This window comes from Coenobita brevimanus, chromosome 28 (genome assembly GCF_032717465.1).
Source record: "Coenobita brevimanus isolate Jiangsu-jjx chromosome 28, ASM3271746v2, whole genome shotgun sequence".
Taxonomy (NCBI): Eukaryota; Metazoa; Arthropoda; class Malacostraca; order Decapoda; family Coenobitidae; genus Coenobita; species Coenobita brevimanus.
The window spans coordinates 16844492-16871162 of record NC_136981.1 but is presented as its reverse complement, the minus strand read 5'-3'; the positions used below and the strand labels follow the sequence as shown (position 1 = coordinate 16871162).

Genomic DNA, 26671 nt, shown 5'->3' with positions numbered 1-26671 from the left:
CTTCATCTCTTGGGAACTTGCTTCTCCAGAATTGTTTCCCCCAAATTTCAACCTACAGCTGTTTAAGTCCAACTTTTACATACAGTCTATGAATTGAGGTCACCAGTAATCTGTTGTATGGATCATTTTTTTTATTCATTTGCTTTTCCTTCCTTTGTTCTGTTATTTTAAAAAAATTGAAAGTTTTTTGCTTCCCAGTGTGTGTGTGTGTGTGTGTGTGTGTGTGTGTGTGTGTGTGTGTGTGTGTGTGTGTGTGTGTGTGTGTGTGTGTGTGTGTGTGTGTGTGTGTGTGTGTGTGTGTGTGTGTGTGTGTGTGTGTGTGTGTTCTTACCTAATGGGATCTTTACAGGATTGAGTCAAGCTCGTACAGTCCCGTGTCTTAAACCATTTTATCGTACATATCCTTAAATTTATGAATTGTTTTGGCACACACTATTTCATTCGGTAGTGCATTCCACTGATCAACTGCCCTATTTGGTAAACTAAATTTCCTTATGTCTTTATCGCCTCTCTTTCTATGCAGTTTTTTGCAGTGTCCTCTTGCTGATGCATCCCCTAGGTTATGTAATCATTTATGTCTATTTTGTGCTTCCCTGATATGCATTTATATAGCATCAGCATGTCTCCTCTTTTCCTTCTCTCCTGTAGTGAAGGTAGATTCAGTTTTCCTAATCTTTCTTCATGGCTTAGATCCCTTAACCTTGGTACCCATCTCGTAGCAGCCCATTGAACTTTTTCAATCTTATCTATGTGTTTTTTTAAATGAGGACTCCAGACTACTGACGCATACTCCAGGGCTGGTCTGATGAATTATGTTATTATCTTTCTTAGCATGTCTTCATTTATGTATGTGAATGCTGTTCTCATATTTACAAGCAGTGTATACATGTTCCGTACCTTCTCACTGATGTGGTCAGCCAGAGATAGTCTGTTATTGATAATCACACCTAGGTCCTTCTCTTTTTTCTGATTTGTGTAGGGTTTTACTTCCTAACTTATAATCCCAATAAGGTCTTTTTCCACTTTTACCAAACTTGATTACATGACACTTGTCCACATTGAACTCCACTTGTCATGTATTGCTCCATTCATGAAGTTTATTTAAATTCTTCTTGTAGCTCTTCACAAGAATCTGTGTTAGAAATACTCCTTTGTATTTTTGCATCATCAGCAAACATATCTAGATAGCCTCCATTTCCAGTGTTACTGTCTATATCATTTATATACTCTAAAAACATAATTGGTGACAGCACTGAGCCCTGTGGAACTCCGCTAGTCACTTCCCTCCATGATGAGTAACTTCCCCTTAGTACTGGCCTCATTTCTCTCTCTCTTTTTTTTTTTTTTTTTTTTAAAGAAAATCTTGTATCCAACTATACAGTTTGCCTCGGATTGCTCCTTGATGGTACAGTTTCCATAAAAGTCTTTGGTGCAGTAATCTGTCAAATGCTTTCTTGAAATATAAATAGATACTGTTCACCCATCTTTCTCTGTTCTGTAATGTTTCTGTTACTCTATCATAACAGCTCAACACGATTTTCCCTTCCTGAAGCCAAACTGTCTTTCTGTTATCATATTATATTCTTCTAGATGATTTACTCAAACTTTTCTTATCAGCTTTTCTAATACCTTGCTTACAACGCTGGTTAGTAATACTGATCGGTAGTTGAGTGCATTTTGTCTATTCCCTTTCTTGAAAAGGGAACAATGTTTGCTTACTTCCAGTATCAGGTACTTTACCTTGTCCCAAGGATTCCTTGAAAATTAAAGATAATGGTTTACTTAACTCCTTTGCACATTCATGTAGCACCCAACATGAAATTTCATCAGGACCATTTGCTTTTGCTTTGTCTAATTCACTTAACTCCTCCTGTATTTCTTTTTCTGATATTTGTATATATGCTAGTATGTGTGGGCATCCATGTTCCATATAATCCCTCTCAAAATTATTTTCTTCTGTAAAAACTGATTGGAAATTCTTATTTAGTGCTTCACAAATTTCCTTCTCTTTTGTGTAGGTGATCCTCTCATCTGTAATGGATCGTATTTTATCTTTTACTTTGGTTTTGCTTCGGATGTAGCTGTGAAATAGCTTCGGTTGATCACTACTTTCTTTTACGATGTCCTCCTCAAACTGTTTTTGGGCTTCCCTCCTTATTCTTGTATACTCGTTTCTTGCCTGTTTATAGTTGTCATATGCTCTTTCACTATTGTGTCTTCTGTATCTGTTCCACAACAAATCTCTTTTTTCTATTGATTTTTTACATTTTGTATTGAACCATTTCTTTATTCTCTTTTCTGCTTCTTTGTGGTGTGGGATATACTTCTGGACTCTTATATCATAAAGTTCACAGAATTTTTTATATATGACATATAAATCTTGTCCTCTAAGCTCTTTTTCCCAATCTATTTCTAAGAAGTATTCCATTAGGTTATGATAGTTGCCCTTTTTGTAGTTAAGGCTCTTTTTGTAACTTTCAGTACTATTAACTATGTCATATGCAATCCTGATGTAATTTAATACTGCGTGATCACTTTTGCCGAATGGAGGGTAATACATTACACTGTCAATATCATTTTCTTGCCTAGTAAATATAAGATCTAGTACTGATGGCATGTCAAGTCCTCTTTTTCTGATGCATTCTTTTACATGTTGTGTCAGGAAAATCTTCTGCACAAGGTCCAGGAGCTTTTGGTCCCAACAACTTTCTTTGCTTTCTATATCCAGAGTATTCCAATTTATAATTGTACTGAAATCGCCAGTTAGTATAAGTCTTTCAGATTTCTCCTCCATTCTATGTAGTAATGCTCTTAAACCTTGAATTGTTTTCTCTGTCAGGTCTTCATATACGCCTTTTTCCCAAATGTTTGATCTGGGTGGCATGTATAAATTTGACACAATTATTTTCCCTTCAGGCGTACTACTCGTAATCTCTACTGCGATCAGTTCTACGTGTGTGGGTACATCTAGTTCTATTTCCTTGACTTGCAGATTTTTCTTCGTTAATATTATAATTCCTTCTCCTTTTTTTAAGTTCCTATTTCTTCTCCATATATTGTATTCCCCTAGGTTTAGTGTACCGTTTGATACCCTTGCTGTTAATTTTGTTTCAGTTAGGCAAACAATATGTGGTTCCTTTTCTTTGATATAATCATTCACCTCTATTAATTTAGATACCATTCCATCTACATTAGAGTACATCAACTTAATTATCTTGTTTACATACTTGTCATGACTTCGGTCTACTACCTTTCTCCTTTGTATTCCCTACTGTTTATGTACCACTTTCAAACCTGCAATCCAATTACTTTGTAAAAAAAAATGTGTTCTTCTCTTCCTCTGATATTCCCTCATTCTTTGTTCTTGCCTCCACCCTCTTCTCGTTTAGTAATCCAAGTTCCTCTTGATTTAGGCATCTTTTTTCCATACATTTTTGAAGTCCTCTTTTTCCATAAATTTGCATTTTTCAGTATTTCCTCCGTAGTGTTTACACTCTGGAAGGTTACTTTCAGTGGCCTTGATTTATATCTCTCATATTTCCCTATGCTCTTGTGTTCCACTTTGTCTTTACTACAGATTTCCTCTGACACTTCCTTCAATATGTTCATTACATTTGCCATCTCCTTTTTGTCTCACAAAATCTTGTTTTATTTCTTCCTCCTCTATACCGGTGACAACTATAGATTTGTTGATGTCTGCCGAATCTTTGACCAATTTTGGATTGTTTTGGATTATTTCTTCACTTCCTTTTTAATGCTCTTTTCTTCAACTCTTGTTTCTAAGCCTTTCTTTACTTTCACCATTTCAGTATGTGTGTGTGTGTGTGTGTGTGTGTGTGTGTGTGTGTGTGTGTTTGCTTACTAGTTTAACTAGATAAAATTATTCACCACCAGTCTCTGCCTATATTCTTAATTTTGCATGATTAGGATTAGACCATAAAACAGCAGAGTTCGTATGACGACTTTTTCTTTCTTTTTTTTTTCCATTGAGTTCCAGCTTCCTGATTATTTTTATATTTTTCTTTAGTCACTTCATATCAGTTTGAGCTAGCACCATGGCTACTGCCCTGCTTATAATAACAGAAAGCCAAGGATATGCGGTTTCTTGATCTCCAGGAAATTAAACAGTATGTCCTACAACGCAAGAGTGATGCCCATGAGGAGCATAAAATTAAGAGCGAACACGAGCGTGAACAGCGGGAGCAACGTGAGAAACAGCGTGAACATGAGAGCGGGAACAGCATGAATATGAACGTGCCGAACGTGAAATCCGTGAGAAGCACGAGATTGAAGTAGCGAAATACAAGCTAAATCCCTGGCTTCAACAGCACCAGGTCCCAGTGACCCTAGCTCCATGCACATTTCTCCAGCACCTCTCTTGGCAACCCTGCATCTGAAGCTCCCTTCGTGTAAGGATGGTGAGTGAATCGAACAGTTCATAGCCCGTTTTGAGGACATAGCACAGTTATACCAGCTGGATGAGTCAGCCAAACGACTCCAATTCCATAGCCTGTTTGAGGGCCTGGCTCTCAATATTGTGCACAGAATTCGGAGCAACATTTTTTTTTTTTCAGTAACAGAATGGTGGAAGGAAGAACAAATGAAAAAAAAAATCCATACACCAGATTTCTGGTGTCCTCCATTCATAAAAAATCTGCAACAGTTAGATATGAACTGCCATAGGTTAAAGTTATGTGGGGAAAGAACTCTTGGAAAGCAAGTTCCAAAGAGAAGCAGTCAGGGAAATAAAAGAATTCTGAGAGGCATAAGTTCTGCAATATGGCAGTGCCACAGTCCAGTCATGAGTGCTACCAGTTGCCCGTGTAGTGCAGGGGAAGGCATGGAGAGGTGGCAGAATGGGTGCAACTTTATCTGAGTATTTGCCATAAAAGTATCTGCAAAGTAATGCATGGGAGGCAACATTCCGCTTACTAGTATTGGAGGTAGTTTATTTGTGAAACACCAAGAATTTCAGTACTTTTAGAGATTGAAGTATTAGTAGTACTGAAGGTAATATAAAAATTTAGCAATACCTGTCTATTGGTAAATTGTATATAATTGGTTTTATTGGCATTAAATGAGTGATCGTAAATAAGTCATGATTTATGGATATGGCTGTACTGAGTTGAGTTAGGGAAATTAAAAATTGAGAACTCGTGTTTAAATGTGAATGAACTGTGTTAAGTCATCTGCGTATGAATGGATGGGATTATGGGTGATTGATAAGAAATCATTGATTATGAATTAAGAATAGGGCTTGAGCCAAAACTGATCTTTGTGGCACGCCGACATTAATTGAGGGGATTTTGAAATATACATCATGTACTTTTATCTTTATGTTGCTTAGATATGAGGAAATAAGAGAAACTAATGACGTTAGTCCATAGCAAGGGGGTTTGGATAACAGGGAATATTGTCATACTCTGTCAAAATATTTTGAAATATCAAGGGCTACTTCATGAGTTTCTCCATGTTGATCAGTTGACTGAAGGATGGTATGAGTCAGGAGACTGAGAGTATCAATGGTGGATCTTTCGTGGCGAAAACCATACCGTCTATCACTAAGTTGTTGGATTCAAGATGTTTAACTATGTGTTTATTAATTATAACCTCAAACACTTTATAAAGAGAAGACGTGCTAACTACTGGTTTGTAATCGAAAGGGTCAGAAGATATTTCCTTTCTTCAGAATTGGGTGGATAATGCCTTTATTTATTTATTTATTTTTTGGAGAATTAGGTAATGAAGAGGGATGATGAAGACCGTGCTCATCAAGTATATGGTCTCACTGTAGACGACACCAGGAATCAGTTCCTGAGGGAGCATCTTCAAAAAAGGAAACTGCTCTCCAGTTCCTTGATTGCATAACCATGTACCTAAATGAGTGCATAAAGAAGGATAAAACTCCCAACACCCGAGAGTGGAAAACTGACTTTATGGTGCATATCCAGTTAGAAAAGTTGTGGTCTACTGAGCTCATTGGTCAGTTAAAAATCTGTCAGATAAAGGATGCCAACCTAAAGGTGGAGAAGGATGACGTATTCTTTACCGCATACGGATACCTCATTCATGAAGAATAGCACCCTGGAACAAGAGGAATACTGCCAAGACTGGGAAGCCATCTTCGAGCAAATCCCAGCTTCAAGGTCATTCCCAGAATAACGGTAATAGTTCATACAAACCCCAGAAAAAAGACAAAGGGCAGAATATCCAATAACCTGACTGAAAGAAGTACAATAAGCGCCCTAACTAGCAACAATACTCTAACCAACAGCATTACTACGGTGACCACAAAACTAATCCATGATATCAACCATCAGGACAGGCACTTCAACCCCAGTGTTATGGAGGCAGGAGGCAAATGCTGTCTTCATTCCCCAACAGTTGTATGGTGGTGTAGTCCCTAGCAACACAGATCCTCTCCCACAGTTAACTATTCCCCCTCAGACTGTGAACCCTCCTCTACACGTGGCCAGCACTCCAACTCCTCAGATAGTGAGTACGACCTCTCAGGCATCTAGTCCTCAGGGCACCATGTTTGCTGCTTCGTTTGTCCTGCAGCCTTATCAGTGGGAAGCTGCTACCTCCCCTGGCCCTTCCACAGTAAAAGCGTCTTCCTTGTTCATCCAAGGTTTGTGGGAGGTGTTTCAGTATATGTGCTGACAACAATAGTTCCTTAGGTTGCTCCATCAGGCAGAGTTTACGGTAGTTTGGCATGAGGAGTACACAGGTAGACACATCTAAGTTAGACTCATTGATGGATCAATGGGATTTTTCCCCGAGACATGTATCCAGGTAGCATCTCCTTTTTACATAGGTTGAACAGTAGCAGTTTTCATGCCAGAACCTACGTTTGACCTTATGATAGGAAACATTAGTGTCATCAAAAATAGTTGCGCCATAAATTTTGCTACTCGGACTTTGGCTGCTGTAGTAACATGAACCCTGGCCAAGGTCCCAAACCATGTCACCTCACTGACCATTGCAATGCCGCAGGATCTGATTCATAATCAAGATGTCCATGACCAATAATCCGACCGAACACTTGCCTTAATGTGTAAGAAACTGGAGAATAATGATTAAACGTTCACATGGAGATCGTTCATAAACAAGGATGGCTGCACCATGAGGCGCAAACACCCCAGGGTGAGGTTCAGCTGCAGTTTGTCATGCCTGTAAAATAACGCCAAGCAGTATTCGAACTGGGGCATTGTTTCACATGGGCCAAAAGAAGGCCTTTGACCCTATTAGCTCTTCTAGGGGCTGCTAGCATGGGCCATCTGGCCTACTGCATTTATCCTTTCTACTTACGTTCGTATGCTCACTCTTTTTCTGACCAAGAATGGGACAGGAAATAAATAGGCTTGCGCATTCCTGTGATGTCTGCCAATGTACTGATGGTCAGGGACATGTCTGTCCTATACTGTTGAAACCTATGCCCTACTCTCTGAGCCATTTGAGAGAGTAGCAGTTGACATTGTTGAGCCAATCACTCCTAGGGCTAGTGATGGATCAAAGCATATCCTCACTATCATTGATTTCAGCACACAGTGACTTGAAGTCATGGCCTTCAAGAATATAAAAGCCATAATTGTTGCAAAGGCAAGGGTTGAAGTGTTGTGTCATGTAGGTATCCTCAAGGAAGTCGTAAGTGACAGGTGTTTGCAATTCTCTTTGGCAATGATGAATGAAGTATTTAGGTTGTGGTCTATCCGAGGCTTGAGAACCACACCCTACCACCCCACGTATATTGGGTTGTGTGGGAGGTTTAATGGGACTCTCAAGAAGATGTTAAAGTGCATGGCGGCAGAACAGCCCAAAGAATGGTCGTGGTTCATTGCCCCTCCTCTTTTTAGCTACCAAGAAGTCCCACAGCATTCTTTGAAGTTCTCACCCTTTGAACTGGTGTATGGAAGGTTAATTCATAGGCCACTTCAGGTCCTTCATTAGTTATGGGATGATGAACAATCCGGCCCCGAAGTCAAGACCATCTACACTTACCTCCTTAATTTGGCTGATTGCCTCTGGTTGACTTGAGAGTTAGCTAAGCAAGTCTGATCAAGGCACATGAAGTTCAGAAAGCTTATTATGATATGAAAGCAAAGCTTCAGAAGTTCAGTTCAGGTGACAAAAACTTAGTGTTACTCTGTCCTGCCCAGAACAAGTTATTGGCACAGTGGAAGGGCCCATATGATGTAGCAGAGAGTGTTTCGGCCCTCAACTACATAATTCAGATGGGAGGGTCTTTGAAAAAAGTTCTGCATGAACATGTTGAAGGCCTATCATGAGTCAAACTCTGAGGAGACTGGTATACAAGTGGCTGATGACAGTGACCAGCCACTTGAAAAAATTGGGGCAGCTGTGGTGACCACAGCTGATGACCAGGATGAGCCATTAAATGTTCATTGTTCATGCAGCAGTTCAATCTCATTGTCAGGTATATCGAGGGCAGTTGCAATGTCGGCGCAGACCTGATGTCTCTCCTGTTGGCCAATGATTTACCCATATAGGGAGCTGTACTTTACTTCTGTAGGACACGCCTATGGTCTGTCTATTTTATGAAGTGCATTTAGGCATTGTCCCTCTTGGGAATTTCCTAGGCTGCCTCTCTGCCAATTGTGTACACCTCTCTGTCTCATGTCAGCTATTTACTACTTCTAAATGAAGTTTATTTACAGTAAATATATATATATATATATATATATATATATATATATATATATATATATATATATATATATATATATATATATATACATATATAATTCTCTAATAAGGTTATATAGTGTTATAAATGTCTCTTTATTTCTAATGATAACAATGACTTTTTATAAATACCACAACACTTGGCAACGTTGCTTTCCAACGTTGCCACGCTTGTAAGGGTAGAGTGACCGTGTTAATCCAGGCCATTTCCACTCTGGCCGCCACCTGAGATGGATGCTCTTACTTCTGCTACTCGCTCTCGTGTGCGCATAGTATAGAAAAAGATCTTATATACAAAGTAAATAAGTATTTTTTAGAAGAGAAGTCAAACAGAGGACCTATAATTGTTCCCTCAAAAGCTGTTGATTAGGCCTCCAGGGGAAAACCTCTATAAAAAAAAAAAATGCGCCTGGAGTTTTACATCAAAGGTGGTGTGGAAAAAAAGTCGAAATTATAGACAAATAAAACATCATACTTTAAGGAAAGTATCACATTCATAAGAAAAACATAATGTTGACAGACAGACAGTAACAGAGAGAGAGAAAGAAAGAGGAGGGAAAGGGTATGGGGATAAGGGGGATAGGCAGACTGCGAGGCAGTGAGGTTGGAGAGGCCGGAGATAGGGTAGAAAAGGCAAGACGGAGGGAGGGAGAGAGGGAATGTGGTGGAAATAGAATAGGAGCACAACAACACAGTCAGGATGCTTTTCCTCAACATCAGAGGCAGTGTGGAAAAGAAATCGAAATTATAAACCACAATTAAAACATCATACTTTAAGTACAAAATCACAGTCATAATAAAAAAATAATGTTAGAGAGAGAGAGAGAGACAGTCAGTCAGGAGGCTTTTTCTCAAATTCTAATAATTCATAAAACCATATAGACTTTTTATAGAAATAAATCTACAAAAAATGCAATTTCTATATGCAGAGAGAGAGACAGACAGACAAAGACAGAGACAAAGACAGACAGAGTGGTGTGCTGGGAGGGAGAGTTGTCATTTACGCCTTGTTTCTAATCCGATTAAGTTGCCCAGTACAAAGTATGGCAACACTGTGGAACGGAGACTCCCCAAGAGGGACAACGCCCAAATGCTCTTCACAAAATAGACGGACCATAGTCCCAGATCTGTATACATATGTATACACTGTAGGCTAAAGGGGAAGTTCGAGAACCTTGCAGACGCATTCTGCAGCTGTTTGAATTACTTTGTGTACTATCGCTAAGGCCAGTTTATCCATATCAGTGTTCACACCCACACTGGCTGTTATAATGTGACCTGCGCGAGTTTGCACAGGGATTCTCCAGCTTTACCCATATTAGTTATAAGGCTAGAACTTTAAGTACACTCATAGTCATGGGGTTTAACCAGGGAAAAACTGGCAGTTCATTCTAAGCAGTTTCTCAACCCAAGAACTAGCTTACATTTCCTGGTTAATAGTCCACCCACAAGATTTTAACAGCAATCTCGTGTGCACGAAGCTCTGGCTGGCACTCAAATTTCTCAGCCAGCCTGTACCTTTTGTAGTATGTGCTGACTGTTAGAGGGAAGATAATTGTAATTTAGTACAAATTGTAATTGTCACATTGACACTATTGATGTCCACCTTATTATTTTACATGTAGGTACAGTTACACTACAACTGTCACACTTACACTGTGTATTACATACACCACACTGCATAACAGTTTGTAGCGTTAAAATAAGAGTAGTGAACTTTCACTCAGTGTGACATGAGTACAGGATTTTTCACCATCATCACAGAGTATTGCCCTGAAGCTTGAAATCATTAACCCACACAATTTCGCCGTCGGCATGGTGCCGACGGTACAAAACGTCGCAATTAATCCCAGCGACATGATGGTGCCGGCAGCAATATTTGAGCGCTGTATCACTTCTCAAACTGCTTTAATTTAGCTAATTTTTGGCTAATGCGTAGCTTAATGTATTGTCAACACTGTGTCCAAGCAGTTGTAGTACTGAGTTTGGTTCTGCGTGGGTGGGTAACATCAGTGTGCCACTGTCCGTCATAGCATCAGGATGTCATGAAATCACGCCATTTTTCTGCCTCATTGGGCTGGAGGAGCCCGCTGAATTTGTCACATGAATCCTTCTGTCCCTTCATTTAGTGATCCTTCAGAAGAGAAAGACCTGGATGACTATTCTGGGGAGGAATATGAGCCAGTGGAGGACACTGAGAAAGGAGAATCCCCCATTCTCCTCCCCCCCCATTCTCTCTCATCCCGCCCAGCTGGGTGGGAAAACGTTGCTCACGGCTTGGGAAACTGGGCTAAAAAGTGAAGGACAGCCATCCTGCTCTTATTTCTCCTATAAGGAGTACTTTTTCTTGCTTCTCATTGATTTATATGTCCTTTTGGGTTGTTTTAGGCAACAAAATTTTTTTCCGTTTTTGGTGTGGGATTGGGTGGGTATAAAATTGCAAAAATCCTGGGATGGTACGGGTTAATGTAAAAATGAGGTTTTACGCTCATTGACGACAGTCATTATCCCATGTAACAGCACAGTACACTACAATGTGAAATGTGTGTGAATGAGTTAGGATACATATGCTGTATATATATATATATATATATATATATATATATATACTGTATATATATATATATATATATATATATATATATATATATATATATATATATTAGCTCCTGTTGAATTCTTCACAGTAAAATTTCGTTTTGATAAGGCGTAATGTCATAAAGTCGAGACATTGTATTCTTATGGGAGTCTATGAATGCTAGTGGAAATACAAGAGAAGTTTGCTCAATACTAACCATCCCATGTTTGCACTCCAACTGGAACAGATTTTTCAAACATTACCGTTGATTTAGGAGTGATTCTCTATATGCACAGACTTTAGTGTATCACTGAGCGAAATTAGTATGTATATACCGTTAGGCCCACCCCTGTAGCCACCAGGAGAGGAAACTCCACCCTCTTCCCATGGTCATGGCCTGCAGCTAGTGAGAACAGAGTCAGTTAGAGACTGGCAGCCCGAAGAGATGGAAGTGTTCCCAGAGCAGTGCAATGAACTGTGATCAGTGAAGGCCATTCCTAGTGCCTTAACCTGCGGCGTCCCGTAGACGTACTTCCACATCCTCACGTTTATGTCACTGCCAATCCCGTTGACGCCTCACGTTTATGTCACTGCCAATCCCGTTGACGTACTTCAACGTCCTGCAATTGCAAGGTTCATAATTTCCACAATTTTCAAAATTCGTGCGAGATTTTCGATTCGCCCACGTACCCAAGCCTCCCCTACCTGCCGCCAGGCGGGCAGCATCCCAGACCCCGCATGACCCGCGCTTGCCCTTGTCTCGGTCACTCACCTGTTAACAGTGACCCAGGTCAGACATGGCGCAGAATGGTCTCTCAGACAACGAAATTGCATCCGCCCTGGAAGCCTTCACTGGAGATAGTGATTCTCCACTTAACGATGATGTGGTGGATCGCAATTACGTCCAGCCAGAGGAAGAAATAACAAGCAGTGATGAAGAGGTCCCTTCGCCCCGGAAAAAGCGGTATGTGACATACCGTAAGGCAAGGGAAGGCCAGCCTGTTCCCCAACCACATGCACAGCTATCTCTCCATCCCGAATCTGATGAGGATGAGGATGAGGACGATGAGGATGACGGCGGCGTAGGACGTGATATCGCCTCGTGGTTGGGAAAAGAAAAAATATCACCCCGAGGATCAGAAGGTGGGGCGAGAAGACATATCAGGTATGGTGCAAGTCTTTTGTCTGGGGAAGTGGAAAGTGGTGTGGTGGGAGTGCTGGGTGAAAGGGAAAGTAGTGTGGCGGCAGCGCGGGGTGAAAGGGAAAGTGGTGTGGCGGGAGTGAGGGGTGAAGGGGAAAGTGGTGTGAGGGAGGCAGCACGAGCACGTGGTGCACGTAGGCCTAGGGGAGAGGAGGTGGAGCCACTCCCCAGCACGTCTTCCGCCCCACAATATTCCCAAACTTCCTCCCCACAGCCCCAGGATGTGGGGAAAGGAAGGAAAGGGAAGGGAAAGGGTAAAGGAAAAGGGAGAGGGAAGAGAAGTCCGAGTCATGAGAGGCGCCGCTCTCCACCTCCCCAACCTCCCCCACCACCCTCACCTCCCCACCCTGACGAAGGGGACGATGGGGACGTGGCTGGAGACGGTGGTGCCTCGTGGAACTGGGAAGATGGGAGTAATTTTACTCCCATCATTCACCCTTTCACTGAGGAGTGGCGGTCTGGTTGCACGGCTCCAGGTGTGCATGCGGGTTCGTCTAGGGTGGATTTTTTCCACTTGTTCTTTGGGGAGGCGTTTGTGGGGCGCATAGTGGAACAGACCAATATATTTTCATGAACACAGCGCCGTGAAAGTGAACGTTTGGGAACCACGAGCAGGCATTCCCAACAATATGACTATCCTGTGACAATTTCAGAGATGTTCTTATTTTTTGCCCTGGTTCTCTTGATGGGTGTGGTAAGGAAAAATCAAATTCCTGCCTATTGGACAACTGACCCAATGATCCTCACACCTTTCTTTGGAAAGGTGATGAGTCGTAACAGATCTCAGCATATTCTCGGCCACCTCCACTTTTTTGATGCAGAAGATCCAGCCAATGCAAATAACACAGATAAAATGAGGAGAATTAGGCTGGTATTTGATCATTTACGGGAAATGTTCCGTTCCTCATTTTATCCTTACAGAGACCTCGTCATAGACGAGAGTCTTGTGTTGTGGAGAGGCAATATTTCCTTTAGGCAGTACATACCCAGCAAGAGACACCGTTTCGGGTTCAAGATCTTTGTTATGTGTGACTGTAAGACTGGTTATGTGCAAGACATAGTCTTGTACACGGGCGCATAGACAGATATAACAGAAGATCGTAGTGTAGGACTCTCTGGGGCCGTGGTGAAGACAGTGATAGAGGAGTACCTTTATCGTGGTCATGTGTTGTACCTGGACAACTGGTACACTAGCCCTCTTCTCGCTAGGTTCCTCCACCAACAAGACACCGGAGTCTGTGGTACAGTCAAGAGAAACCGTCGCCATATGGTCAAGATAGGGAGGAAACTTGACAAGAACGAGGTGGTTTTCTTCCAGGCCAATAACATCCTTGCCACCCTGTGGAACCACAACAGGGAAGTTTGCCTCCTATCAACTGTTCACAGCCTCCTGATGCACCACACAGACTCCGTGGATCACCGTAGCGAGAGGAGGCGCAACGTCTGGAAACCCGAGCCTGTACTGGACTATAATCTGAACATGAGGCAAGTGAATCAGTCAGACTCAATGATTTCCAGTGTTGACTATGCCAGGACCACGATGAAGTGGTACAAGAAACTCTTTTTCCACTTGCTCGACATCACGGTCCTGAACGCACACTACCTGCACGCCATGACCACCGGAGTATCAGAGACCTTTGAGTGGTTTGTGAGGGAGCTGGCACGTGAAATAATCGCCAAGCATGCCCAGGACAGACCCACACATTGCACCCGCACCCCCATGGCTGCCCAGACTCCCCTACGCCTCGCAGGACGCCACTATCCTAGCACAATCCCTTCCGACCCAAACCGTCGTAAACCCCAGCGCCGCTGCCATGTATGTAAGCATTCGACAGTCAGACCATCCACTCAGAGAAAAGACACAAGGTACGAGTGTGTCGAGTGCAATGTTGCGTTGTGCCTTCAGCCATGTTTCAAAGGGTACCATAATTTCCTACACTATTGAAACTATGTGGGATGGCGATATGACGCTCATTATAATGGTAAGGCCAGTCAGTAGATGCTAAGTAATATATAAAGTTGAAGCGGGTGTAATGTTTTCAGGAAAGTAATGTATAAGTTGAGAAATAGCGTAAGTTGAAAGAAGTGATATCAAAACTACACCCACTGTGTAAATCTGCGAAAATATGACGCTCAGTATAACACTCTGGTCAGTAAATATGTGATAGCAAGAATATAAAGTGGAAACGGGTGTAATGTTAGCATGAATAAAACGTATAAGTTGAAAAATAGTGTAAGTTATAATAATTGATGTCCCCAGTACACCCACTGTGTAAATCTGCGAAAATATTATGCTCAGTAGAACATTCTGGTCAGTAAGTATGTGATAGGAATTATATAAAGTGGAAAAGGTTGTAATGTTAGTAGTAAGGTAATTTATAAGTTGAATACTAGTGTAAGATGAAACAAATGATATCGCGATAACACTCACTGTGTAAATACGCGATAATATGACGCTCAGTTGAATCGTACGGTCTGAAATTATGTGATATCAATTATATCAAGTGTAAACATGTGCAATGTTAGTGGAGAATTATTATATAAGTACAAAAATAGGTTGTAAGTTTAAATAGTAGTCACAGCGACTTCACCATGTGTGTTATTATGCGCTATTATTACGCTCCAGTTTTAAGATTGTATGGACTTGATGGTAGGTTACTAAAAGGGGTGAAAAGTTTTTATGTAAATAGTAGAGCATGTGTAAGAGTGGGAAATGCTGTGAGTGATTGGTTTCCCGTGAGAGTGGGGCTGCGACAGGGATGTGTGATGTCGCCTTGGTTGTTTAATATTTACATGGATGGTGTTGTAAGGGAAGTGAATGCAAGAGTTTTAGGTGGTCTGAGTCTGGTAAATGTTGATTGAGGAGAGTGGAATCTGAAGCAGCTGCTGTTTGCAGATGATACTGCACTGGTGACTGATTCAGAGGAGAGATTGAGACAGTTGGTAGAGGAGTTTGGAAGGGTGTGTGAAAGGAGGAAATTGAAAGTAAATGAGAATAAGAGTAAAGTGATGAAGTGTACGAGGTTGGTAGATGGTAGGGGGATGAATATAGTTTTGAATGGTGAGTTGCTTGAGGAGGTAGATTGTTTTAAATATCTAGGGTCACATGTTACTGTGGATGGAAGAATAGATGCAGAAGTGAAGTTTAGAATAAATGAAGTAGGAAAGGTGCTGGGAGGAATGAAAAAAGTGTTTAAATGTCGTTCGCTTAGAATGGATGTAAAGAGAAGGCTGTATGAGGGTGTTGTGGTACCAACTGCATTATATGGGGCTGAAACATGGAATATGGGTGTAGCAGAGAGGAAAAGTTTGAATGTAACGGAGATGAGATGTCTGAGGAGTATGTGTGGAGTGACGCGTATGGATCGAGTGCGAAATGATGAAGTGCGAAGGAGAACTGGAGTTGTTCGGGAGATGGCTGGTAGAGCTGAGCAGAGGGTGTTGCAATGGTTTGGGCATATTGAGAGAATGGATAATGAGCGATTGGTGAAAAAGATAACTAGATCTGATGTGAGAGGTGTAAGGCTGAGAGGAAGACCACGAATAGGATGGATGGACAGTGTGAAGAGAGCGCTGGATGCAAGAGGGATGTCTGTTGAGCAAGGAAGAGTGGCTGTGCGTGACAGAAATAAATGGAGAGAAATTGTGAATGAATAAGTGATGACGCAGCCCTGAGGGGATATTCTCCCGCATTTGGTCTGATCAGCTAGTCAGGTCAGGTGCGGGTAAGGGGATGGGTCTGTTATGATGTGGCAGGGGTAAACCAGTTCTGCTGTCGGGCCCTGCTGCGGATGTCACTGATTGCATTGTGCAGTTGACCCTTGTGCGGTGTGATGCGGTGAGGATCTGTCCGTTCTCCCCTTTGGGGCTAAGATGAGAATGAATGTGTTTGAATGGATGAGTAAATGGAGAGTGAGTCGTTCTGTCTCGGCTACCTCCCTTTCCTTGGGGGAAGCAGCCTAGGTATATAGATAGATAGATAGATAGATTATTACGCTAAGTATTTACGTAAGGCCTGAAACTATCTCAAAACAGTTCTCTAAAGTTGAAAAGTGTATAATGTTATTAGGAAAGTATTATGTAAGTAGAAAAAACACAATACGAGTTGAAACAACAGTCACAGCGAGTTCACTGACTACGTAAATAAGCGCTAACATTACGCTAAATGTTATCGAAAGGCCTGTGAATACGTAAAAGCAGTTCAATAAAATGTAAAATGGTATAATGTTATTGTAGATGTATAATGTAAGTAGAAAATATGATATGTATCATGATTCTGGAATGTTAGCGATTCATCGTGACCAGTCTGCCCAATTTTGTTCGTTTCACACGATGGTACAATGCTTATTTCAGCTCTGTTTTTGTATAAAATCCAATTTACTCTTTTATCACATGTTTTTATGTTTGTAATAAATACATATCTACTTACTTTCATTGGTTTCCCAGACTTATAATACCATTGAAAACGTTAGAGGCTCAGACCACCTACAGAGAACACGGTACCAGGTGTGACCAAGGCATACCTGTTTAGGGCACTTATGGACCCCGGGGAACAATTTCTTCGTGACTGACCATTGTTTCTGACCAAAAGCGAAAGTTTTAGCAAAAAAAATTTGGGTCCAAAAATGGTCGGGATTGGGGGGTACCAGTGGTGAAAAAGTGGTCGGGACGGGGCGGGTTAAGCAGTAAATCACCTAGTCTCCTTGCAGTTCTGTGATGCTGTATTTCTCCACCAATTCAGTGACCGGCATCCATGAGGGACGGATGTGCTTCCAAGAGCAGTGCAAGATATGGTCACTCAAGAGCACTCCAGGCATCTTGGTAGTTTCATAGCAAGTAGATTAGAATCTCCCCAGTCTTCTTGTAGTTCTGTGACTCCATATCTTTCCACCGAGTTGGAGATTGGCAGGCCTGAGGAACAGACATCGACAGAGCAATGCAACCCCTAGCAGCGATGTGCAGATCAGCCCAGTCTTCCTCAAAGGTCTATGTCTCCATATCTCTCCATTTAAATGTATTTTCTTTCTGTTTTCTTGACTTAAGAATGTTAGGTAGCTTGATTACGTGTATGAGTAAATTTACTTGCTTCATTTTCTTTATAATGTAAGCATTCTTTCTGTTATAATTAATATATTCACAGCTTTTCTTTTGAACTTGATTGAATGTAAAATCGTGTTCTGTGGCCGAAGGCCCTGAATTTTTCCTGCACGCCAGGCAGACGCTGGGGGCCCTTTTTTGAAGTTTTGAAAATTGTTTTTTTTTTTCTTGCCATATTGAAGAGAAAGTTCAGATTCACCCAACAGTGCAAATCCCAGGTTCCTAGACACATTCTGTGGCTTGCAATGGAGTGCAAAAGTTGCAGAAATATCTGCAATCGATATCTGCTGCCCAGGGGCACTGCCGCAAGGCAACTAGGCAGGTGTTGTTGTTTTTTTTACCTCCCAAAACAATGCGAATGGTGCTGAAACACTGCGCATATATAAGATATGGTGATACCGAATGATTTCAGTACATAATATGTTAGGAAAGGCTGGAAAAAAAATGTTATGAATACTTTTTCACCTTAATGGTATAAAAAATGTTTCTGGTAGTTTCGAGTTATTTTATACATTATCGTTGTGCCCATGGTTGGAAAAGAGAGCGAAAGGGTTGAAATTTCAGTCCTAAATGAGAAAACTGCACATCCTTCGAGGCTCTGCCACGGGAGCTGAAAGTGGAGGGTCAGATCCGATTAGTAATACGGAAGGTGAGTCACAACTTCGAGCTCCCACACCACGAGCATGGCTAAAAATAGAATTGTAATGCAGTTTCAGAACTAAGAATAAGCATAATTATTACGAATACAGAGACAAAGCTGAAATAAATACGTTTACAGACAGGGCAAAACGTACTTTTTCCATAATAACATGTTCATCTTTATCATTTTACGTTCATCTTTATCATTTTACCTTGTTATTTTCGCAATATATGATGCTGTCTGGTAAACAGGGTTTTGCAAGGGAGAAAAAAAAAGATTGTATTTTCTGTCTGGGTTGAGATAATGGGTGTAACTATGTGTTTTTAGGCATGGCCACGAGCGAAAAAATCGTACATCCACTCGTAGACAGCAGGTGGTCAACTGACATGATATGTGAGAGGCTGAAGTCAAAGTCAGTCTTATGTCCCAGATTTTTGTTCACTTCCCGAAAGTTTTCACAGTTTTGTACAAGTTGCACTGCATCTAATGATCCAAACCATTACAGCAAACCTGAGCAAATAGGTAAAGACACCAAGACAAAAATGTATTTTTCAATTATTATCGCGTCTTTATTGTTTGTCCCTGTATTACTTCATACTCGTAAATAGGTGGTTGTGTGTGTTTTGCAAGAGAGGACAAAGATGATCTGTTCTGCCTGGGTCATGATAATGGGTGTAGTTGCGCTTGTTTAGGTATGGACAGGAGCAAAAAAATCGAAAATCCACTCATCACAGCAGCAGGCTCTGAACTGTTTGATGGGGTGTATGGAAGTGTAGTGTAGGTCAGTGTGAAGACGTTCAGAACGTTCGTTCACTTCCCAAAAATTTTTGCAGTTTTTTACAGGCCGCGCTCAAACAACACCTGCGGCCATTTATTGGCTAAACGTCATTCGATGCTGGCGGCCACGGAGGGGTTAATTTACTTTCCTCCCAGCTTGCAGAAGCTTTCCTTGATATTAATTACGAATGGTTGTTAAGCCAGCTGTTTAATATGTACTAATTCATAATGAAACCATTCACAAAATCCAGGAGAGGAGAAAGCAGTGCCTGGTTCCAGGGGAAATTATTATTTGTCCAGGGGCAGGTTCTTTCTGTAGAGGCCAACAGTATTTATTAATTCAGCATCAGTGAGTGATTATCTCTTGCTGAGTACTGTTTGAAGAAAGAGTTTATAAATTTCTCGTTTTCTGAGAAATGGCGACATAAGCCAGAATAAAGTAAAAACTCAAGACTTTAATTTCATAAGTCAAAAAAAAAACTTTTAAACTCCTCTTCCTTGACAGTTGCTCAAAGAGAAAAGGGATCAAAAAATGAGGGTGAGAGAACTGAGTCTTGTGGGGCACTAGTGGATAGTTCTCTGAGATGGGAACTTTGATTCTGAGTTCTTGAGTTTGTCTAACTGAGAGAAGTTGGTTAGCCATGTATTCTCTTGTCTTGAACGATTACCTGACATGATCTTGGTCTTCCTCTTCTTGTTAGCAGTTAGCTACTCAAGTACCACAAGATAGAACATGAATAAATTAAACAATCAAGATTTTAACATCAACATCATCGTTGTTGTCCAGACCTCTGTTAAGGAGGTGAGGTAGGGTCCAGAAAGCAAGAAAAACACTGATAGAGGATGAAACTAATCAAATTTATGTCCAGTTAAATGGGCTATGTTCTCATGCATCCACTATTCAAACCCTCGGAATCCTGACTCCACCCCACAGGCACAAACATCCACATTTTACATTCAGAAAGTACTATACTGAGTCTAGGTTATATAGGCTTTATCCACCATCAGAGAGAGAGAGAGAGTGAATAATTAAATAAAACACTCAAACTTTTTACCTCTAGAAAAACAAACACGGTGTTTGTGTCTCGTATGACCTTATCCACGCCCATCCATTTGTCCTTGATCACCTGTGGTATTAGCGGTATGAGCCAGGGCATATGATCAAGCAGTACTATGGGACCTTGTACCTCGTCGAAGTTGGCCTTGATGAGATTGGCGAAGTAAATCATCTCTTCGTTGTTGATGTCGTATCGTCGATCTGGAGTTGGATACAAGTGTTTGATTACAGCTTAGTAGTAACAGTAGCAGTAGTAGTAAGCAAAGGTTAGTGTCCATTTTGATGCTATTGACGAAAGTGATTATCTCTCTGTCATGTATGTTGTAATGCTAATCTGCTGTTGGATCTGTTATGGTGCTGCAGAGGGATGACTTCAAACAGTGACACTGATATGACAGGCTGCTGGAGCTGTTCGGTTAAACAAATGTGCCTTAGTCTCCTTCTATCCCCTGAAGGAGGACGATGGGCTTCATGAAGAGGGCAACATAAGCCTGCAGTCCACAGGACTCACGTCCAGATGAGCCTGGGGCTGCAACTACTTCTGCTCCTAGTGCTGCTACTACTATGCTACTACTACTGGAAAAACTGCTACCACGACAACAACAACAACAAAAACGATGACTACTACTACTTCTATTACTACTACTACTACTACTACTACTGCTGCTACTACTACTACCACTACTGCTACTACAAACAGCTCTATTATTTCGAAAGTGTGTGAGTAACTATGCATTTTTAAGACTCAATAATCAGCCAATATTTTTGAACATTTATCAGTAACATAGAAATGTAACACACAACACACCGATGTGGATGACCTCTCCATCACTGATACTGTAACACCAGTCAGTATATTATTAACGTTGTTCTAGTATTAAGTTATATATTGTTGCATCCCCACCCCACACTGCCACAAGCTCCAACAGCAGTAGTACAGTACAGGAAGAACGTTGTCTAGTGAGTTGTTCTTCCTATAGTTCAGCCTTTGGGTGCACTGTACACAGGATCAGCTCAGGCATCGTAAATAAACACTGGCTTCCCAAGTTCACTGTCTTTATTTTCAAAATTTATTACACTTCATGCATGCCAACTTCACTTCACTGCTTTCTCATACACTGGAGCCATTAAAAAAATCTTTACTGCCATTAAACTTAACCCACCGCATGCCGGCTATTTTTAGCCCTATGGGTCACCTCAGTGCCGGCCATTTTTCGATCTTTTTTTTGGCCAAAATGATAGATTTTGATGTGGAAACAACGAATTTTGCCATTAAAATGCTGACCGAAGCTCGGAAATGGGTTTTATTCAGTCCGGCACACTTCTACAGGTATAGCCACTCTCTCACACTCACCACGTATGTGAGAGAAAGCCGTTTTCTATGTAATGTATAAACAGGTATTTATGCTGGGTAGGTATAGCAATGTTTAGTACACTTTTCTGATTACTTATTACTTCAGCATCTATCACAATCTGCATGTCTTTCTTACTACGAATGCATTATCTTACACATACCTGAAGATAGGTACAACCTGACTCCATTATGTTCCATCCTGGCACTTACAAGAAGGTATTTACAACCTGACTTCACTATGTAGTCCTTACACTTACAAGAAAATATTTACAACTTACACTTACATGAAAATATTTACAAAATGCCTTCACAATGTACAGCACTGGGTGAGGCACACAGGTAGAGTGAGTCAGAGCAAGTGTGAGTGGGGGAGCAAGTGAGTGTATGGTCATGACAGCCTGGGGGATGATAGAGGAGCAGTTACATTACATGCCTGCCAATTTTTACCCGCAAGTCTTAAAAATGCGGTCACAGTGAAGTTTTTTTTTTTTTTGGACTGCTTTAAAACGGCACTGGCACTGAGCACACAATTTCATCAGACCATTTTAAAACGGCACTGGCATGGGACGGGTTAATGCTTGACAACACTTTACTATTTTCACAAGTTCCAATGATGTACAAACTTCAATAAACCAATATACACTTCACTGTTTTCACAAGTACCGAAAATAGACAAACTTCACTACAATGTCACTGAACTACAATCAAACTGAACTGAAAACCGACTGAACTTGAAGAAGTCTCTTCTCCAACCTTATATAAGCTTGCATTGTTTAAGAATGATCTACTTCTCTGCAGTTCTGGTGTAATCCAGAGAGGGAGTACAGTTACCGACTTGGAGACAACCAAAACATGCAAGAGTTTTCTTATATTATGTAACATTATAAATTATTTATTATACAAACTTAAATTACATAATTTAACAAGCAATCACATAAATAAAACATTATAAAGAAAAAAGCACAAAAAAATAAAGCATAGCTGATGAAACAACTACGCTCACAAACAGCAGTCAAACTGGCAATTCTGACTCGTACCGAAACCACTGTAAATATCAGGAACTAGTGAGGAGCATCTTGAACACCCAACTGGCAAATCTCGTAACACTACCCCCTCCCTATATTCTATCCAAAATGGCTTGAAGGTAAATGAACCACCTCCGGGATCTGACGTCAAAATCGCTCCACATACCGTCCACAATGATTGGCTGGTGGGGTGACAGGCACGTACACACACACACACACACACACACACACACACACACACACACACACACACACACACCAGTCTGAATCAGATTATGTCTTGCCCTGACTCAATGCTCTCATCCTCGTATTTTTACTCTGTACAATATCCATTATAAACAATACAATATTTTTTTTTGTTCTGTGTGTGTGTGTGTGTGTGTGTGTGTGTGTGTGTGTGTGTGTGTGTGTGTGTGTGTGTGTGTGTGTCTGTGTGTGTGAGGGAAGATATAAAATAATTGCAATAATAAATATAACAATTATCAAACATTAACAATCGCATTTACTCTCTCTCTCTCTCTCTCTCTCTCTCTCTCTCTCTCTCTCTCTCTCTCTCTCTCTCTCTTTTGAGAGGGTTATCATCTGTAAGAAGTAAGTAAGACATTGATTTACAGAATGGACCTCGATAATCATTTTCATTGTCCTTCCTCTCCATCCTTCTCTCTCTCTCTCTCTCTCTCTCTCTCTCTCTCTCATTCGAGTCAACTGAGGTCGCAAGACACGACATGCATCATCCGTTGCTGCCGTATCCTTTGTTTTCTTCATATATTAAAAGTAAATACCCTCAATATGCTCTTCACTGGAACTAAGAATAATTTTCTAAATGAAATTGTGTTGGCTGTGTCTGTGTCGTCAGTGGGAAAATTGGAAAACACCTCAATACAGAAGTCATTTATTCAGTTAAAGGAAAACAATTATACAAGCATCACATAAAGTAGTTTTCGTAGAACACGTACATTTTTCATACACAATGTTGAGACCCTTGAGGGAAGACAAAATAATTGCATTAATAAATATAACAAAAATCATACATTAGAAATCGCATTTACAGTCTCTCTCTCTCTCTCTCTCTCTCTCTCTCTCTCTCTCTCTCTCTCTCTCTCACATGGGACCCACATCACGATATGCCCACTGCTCACTCATCCTCTTCACTGCTGGTCTCTTCCACTTTGATGGTAAAGTTCGCAAGAAAATGGTTAAACACCACATCACTGTCTTCCTCATCTTTCTTTGTATGTGCAGTACACCTTTGCCAGTTCTGTTTCGTCACCCTCTCAAATCCCTCGTGCCGGCCTTTATACGGTAACCTGACACAGGCAGGGAGGGAGGGAGGGAGTGATGGAAGTCAGGGGAGGCGAGGCATGGCCACTCGGTGACCTTGAGTGAGGTTTGTTGAGATAGAGAGAGAGAGAGACAGACAGACAGACAGACAGACAGACAGATGGAGAGGAAGGACAATGAAAATGATTATCGAGGTCCATGCTGTACATCAATATCTTACCTATTTCAAAGAGTTGATAACCCTATCGAGAGAGAGAGAGAGAGAGAGAGAGAGAGAGAGAGAGAGAGAGAGAGAGAGTAAATGCGATTTTTAATATATGATTTTCGTTATATTTAATAATGCAATTATTTTATATCTTCCCTCTGACACACACACACCCACACCCACACCGACACCCACCCACCCACCCCACACACACACACACACACACACACACACACACACACACACACACACACAAGCGAGAGAGAGAAAGAGAGAAAAAAAAAATTATATTCTTTATTGCAGATATTGTACAGAGTATAAATAAGAGGGTGAGTGCATTGAGTCAGGGCAAGACACAATCTCATTCGGTCTGAAGTGTGTGTGTGTGTGTGTGTGTGTGTGTGTGTGTGTGTGTGTGTGTGTGTGTGTGTGTGTGTGTGTGTGTGTGTGTGCCTGTCACCCCACCAGCCAATCATAGTGGACGGTAGGTGGAGCGATTTTGACGTCAAATCCCAGAGGTGGTGCATTTACCTTCAAACCAACATGGACAGAGTATAGTTCTTTGTTGCCCCGACAAAACTAAAAAATATATACAAACATAAACCTTAATCCTAATTAAACATCTAACTCTACACAAAATAATTCTTCAACTTATCAGGTCTTCTTCTCTGCAACTTCTGACAAGGTCAATGCCCGTCCACATGGTCCACTCCTCCTGAAAGGTCTTGGTCCTCTTCTTGATTTGTTTCTTCTCTTGGGAAACTGTCACCATCCTCTTGCACTTCAATTCCTTGGTCCTCTTCAACATCCTTGGCTGCGGGTGAGCATGATTCCTCGGAGTTGTCCCAGCTCTACTGTCCTGGCCCATGGTATTGCCACAGACGATTCACGTGTACCACCTTTGGGCGAGACTTCCTGCCTCCCCGAATCCGATACTTTACGTCTGATAAGTGGTCCAAGACAGTGTAAGGCCCGTCCCTTGGGCTCTGTAGCTTCAGTGACTGTCCCTTCTTTTGCTGAGGATTGTACAACCAAAACTTGGTCACTATCCTTGAAGCTCACCTCACTTGCCTTTGCATAATACTTGCACTTCATCATTTCTCCTGAAAACTTGAGGGCTCCTCTCACTTGAAGATGTGAGGTACACCATCAAGTGCGAGGAGCCAGCCTTTCTGAAGGTGGTAAGCATATCCGGTTGTGTCTATAGGCAGCTCTTCACCATGTGGTCTTCCATTAACAAGTCAACAGGTAATCATAACTCGTGGTCCAACATCATATTTGCAGGAGTGAAGCCGGTATACTCATAGGATGCAGACCGATATCTCATCAGTTACGCAGGTAATTTCTGATCTCATGCCGTTTGTCCCTCAACGCAGTACTTTGGCAGTTCTTGTCCTCGGGTCCGGTTGAATTTCTCCGCCATCCCATCTGACTGAGGCCTTAGGGAGGTCGTCCTGATATTCTTGATCCTCAGTAACTTGCATCACTCATGGAACACAGCAGATTCGAAGTTTCTACCCTGGTCTGAATGTAGCTCTTGTGGCATCCTAAAACAACAGAAATAACTGGTCATCCAACACCTCAGCAACAGTCACAGCCTCTTGATCAGGGATAGCATAGGCTTCTGGCCACTTTGTGAAGTAGATCATGACAACACATATATACCAGTTTCCTCTTTCAGTCAGTGGCAGAGGTCCAGCATGTCCACCACGACTCTTTCCATCGGTGCACCGACTTGGTACAGCTGAAGAGGGGCGCAATGACATGTCTTGGGTCCCTTCTTGGCACAGCATACAATACATCACAGGTCCGAGACCACACTTCAATATCTTGCCACATGCCAGTCCAGTAGAACCTCTGTCGCAGCTGACTTAGAGTTTTCTTCACCCCCAGGTGCCCACTAGCAAACTGGATATTGGACTCATCCAAACCTCAAACCTCACCTTCAGAACCACCAGTTGCCAATACTTGCTGAATTTATCGGGTGTCTCCCACTAATGCTCCAGTAGTCCGTTGCTCAAACAAAGAAGGTCCCACTGACTCCAGTAGGTTTTGGTCGCAAGGTTCAACCTGGAAACTTCTTCCCAAGATGGTCGCACTGTACTCTGCTCCAGCCACCATAGCGCTGGTTGTAAATCAGCATGCTGCATTTGCATCTTCTTCAGGTCTTTTGCAACTGATGCTGACCCTGTTGCAACTCTATGGCAGTGCTTCTTGCCAAGGTTCCCATTCCTACAACACTCTGTGCTGACTGTTCTTACATCTTCTCGCACACTCTTCATCAAGGTTCTCCTGCATTTCTTCAGAGGTGGGGTTCTTGGGAAAAATTGGCGGGTTATTGCATCTCGTCACAAGCCTTCACTAATTTACCCTCATCTTTCTCATCTGGACACTCATAGCTGAAGTATCCCACCTCATCACATGTCAAACACCCGTTTGTTGCAATCATGGATTTCCTTGCACTGTTCCATTCTTGCTCCTTCTTCCATTTGTAACAATCCTCCTTCTTGTGTCCTGACTTCCCACAGAACCAGCAAACTCCTCCAGTCTTTTCCTGTTCCCTCTTCCACTTATAGCAGTCCTCTTTTCTGTTTCCTGGCTTTTCACAGTACTAGCACCTTCCTTCAAAATTTCCTCTTTCACATACCTGCCCCTTTCTTGCCTTAAATCCTGCACTACGACCTGCCTGAAAGTTGGATGTACTGGACCTGATGTAGGACTCAAATTCTAAAGCCCTGGCTAGCGCCTCT

At 41.6% G+C, this 26671-nt stretch overlaps 1 protein-coding gene across 1 annotated transcript in view; it reads right to left on the bottom strand.

Moving 5' to 3' along the window:
- The window catches only part of LOC145394748 (cytochrome P450 2L1-like), a 129171-nt gene that overhangs the window by 67057 nt on the left and 35443 nt on the right, over window positions 1–26671 (bottom strand). The window contains exon 4 of the mRNA XM_080268528.1: window positions 20055–20257. Coding sequence (XP_080124654.1) covers window positions 20055–20257 — 203 coding nt within the window. The remainder of the gene's footprint in view (window positions 1–20054; window positions 20258–26671) is intronic.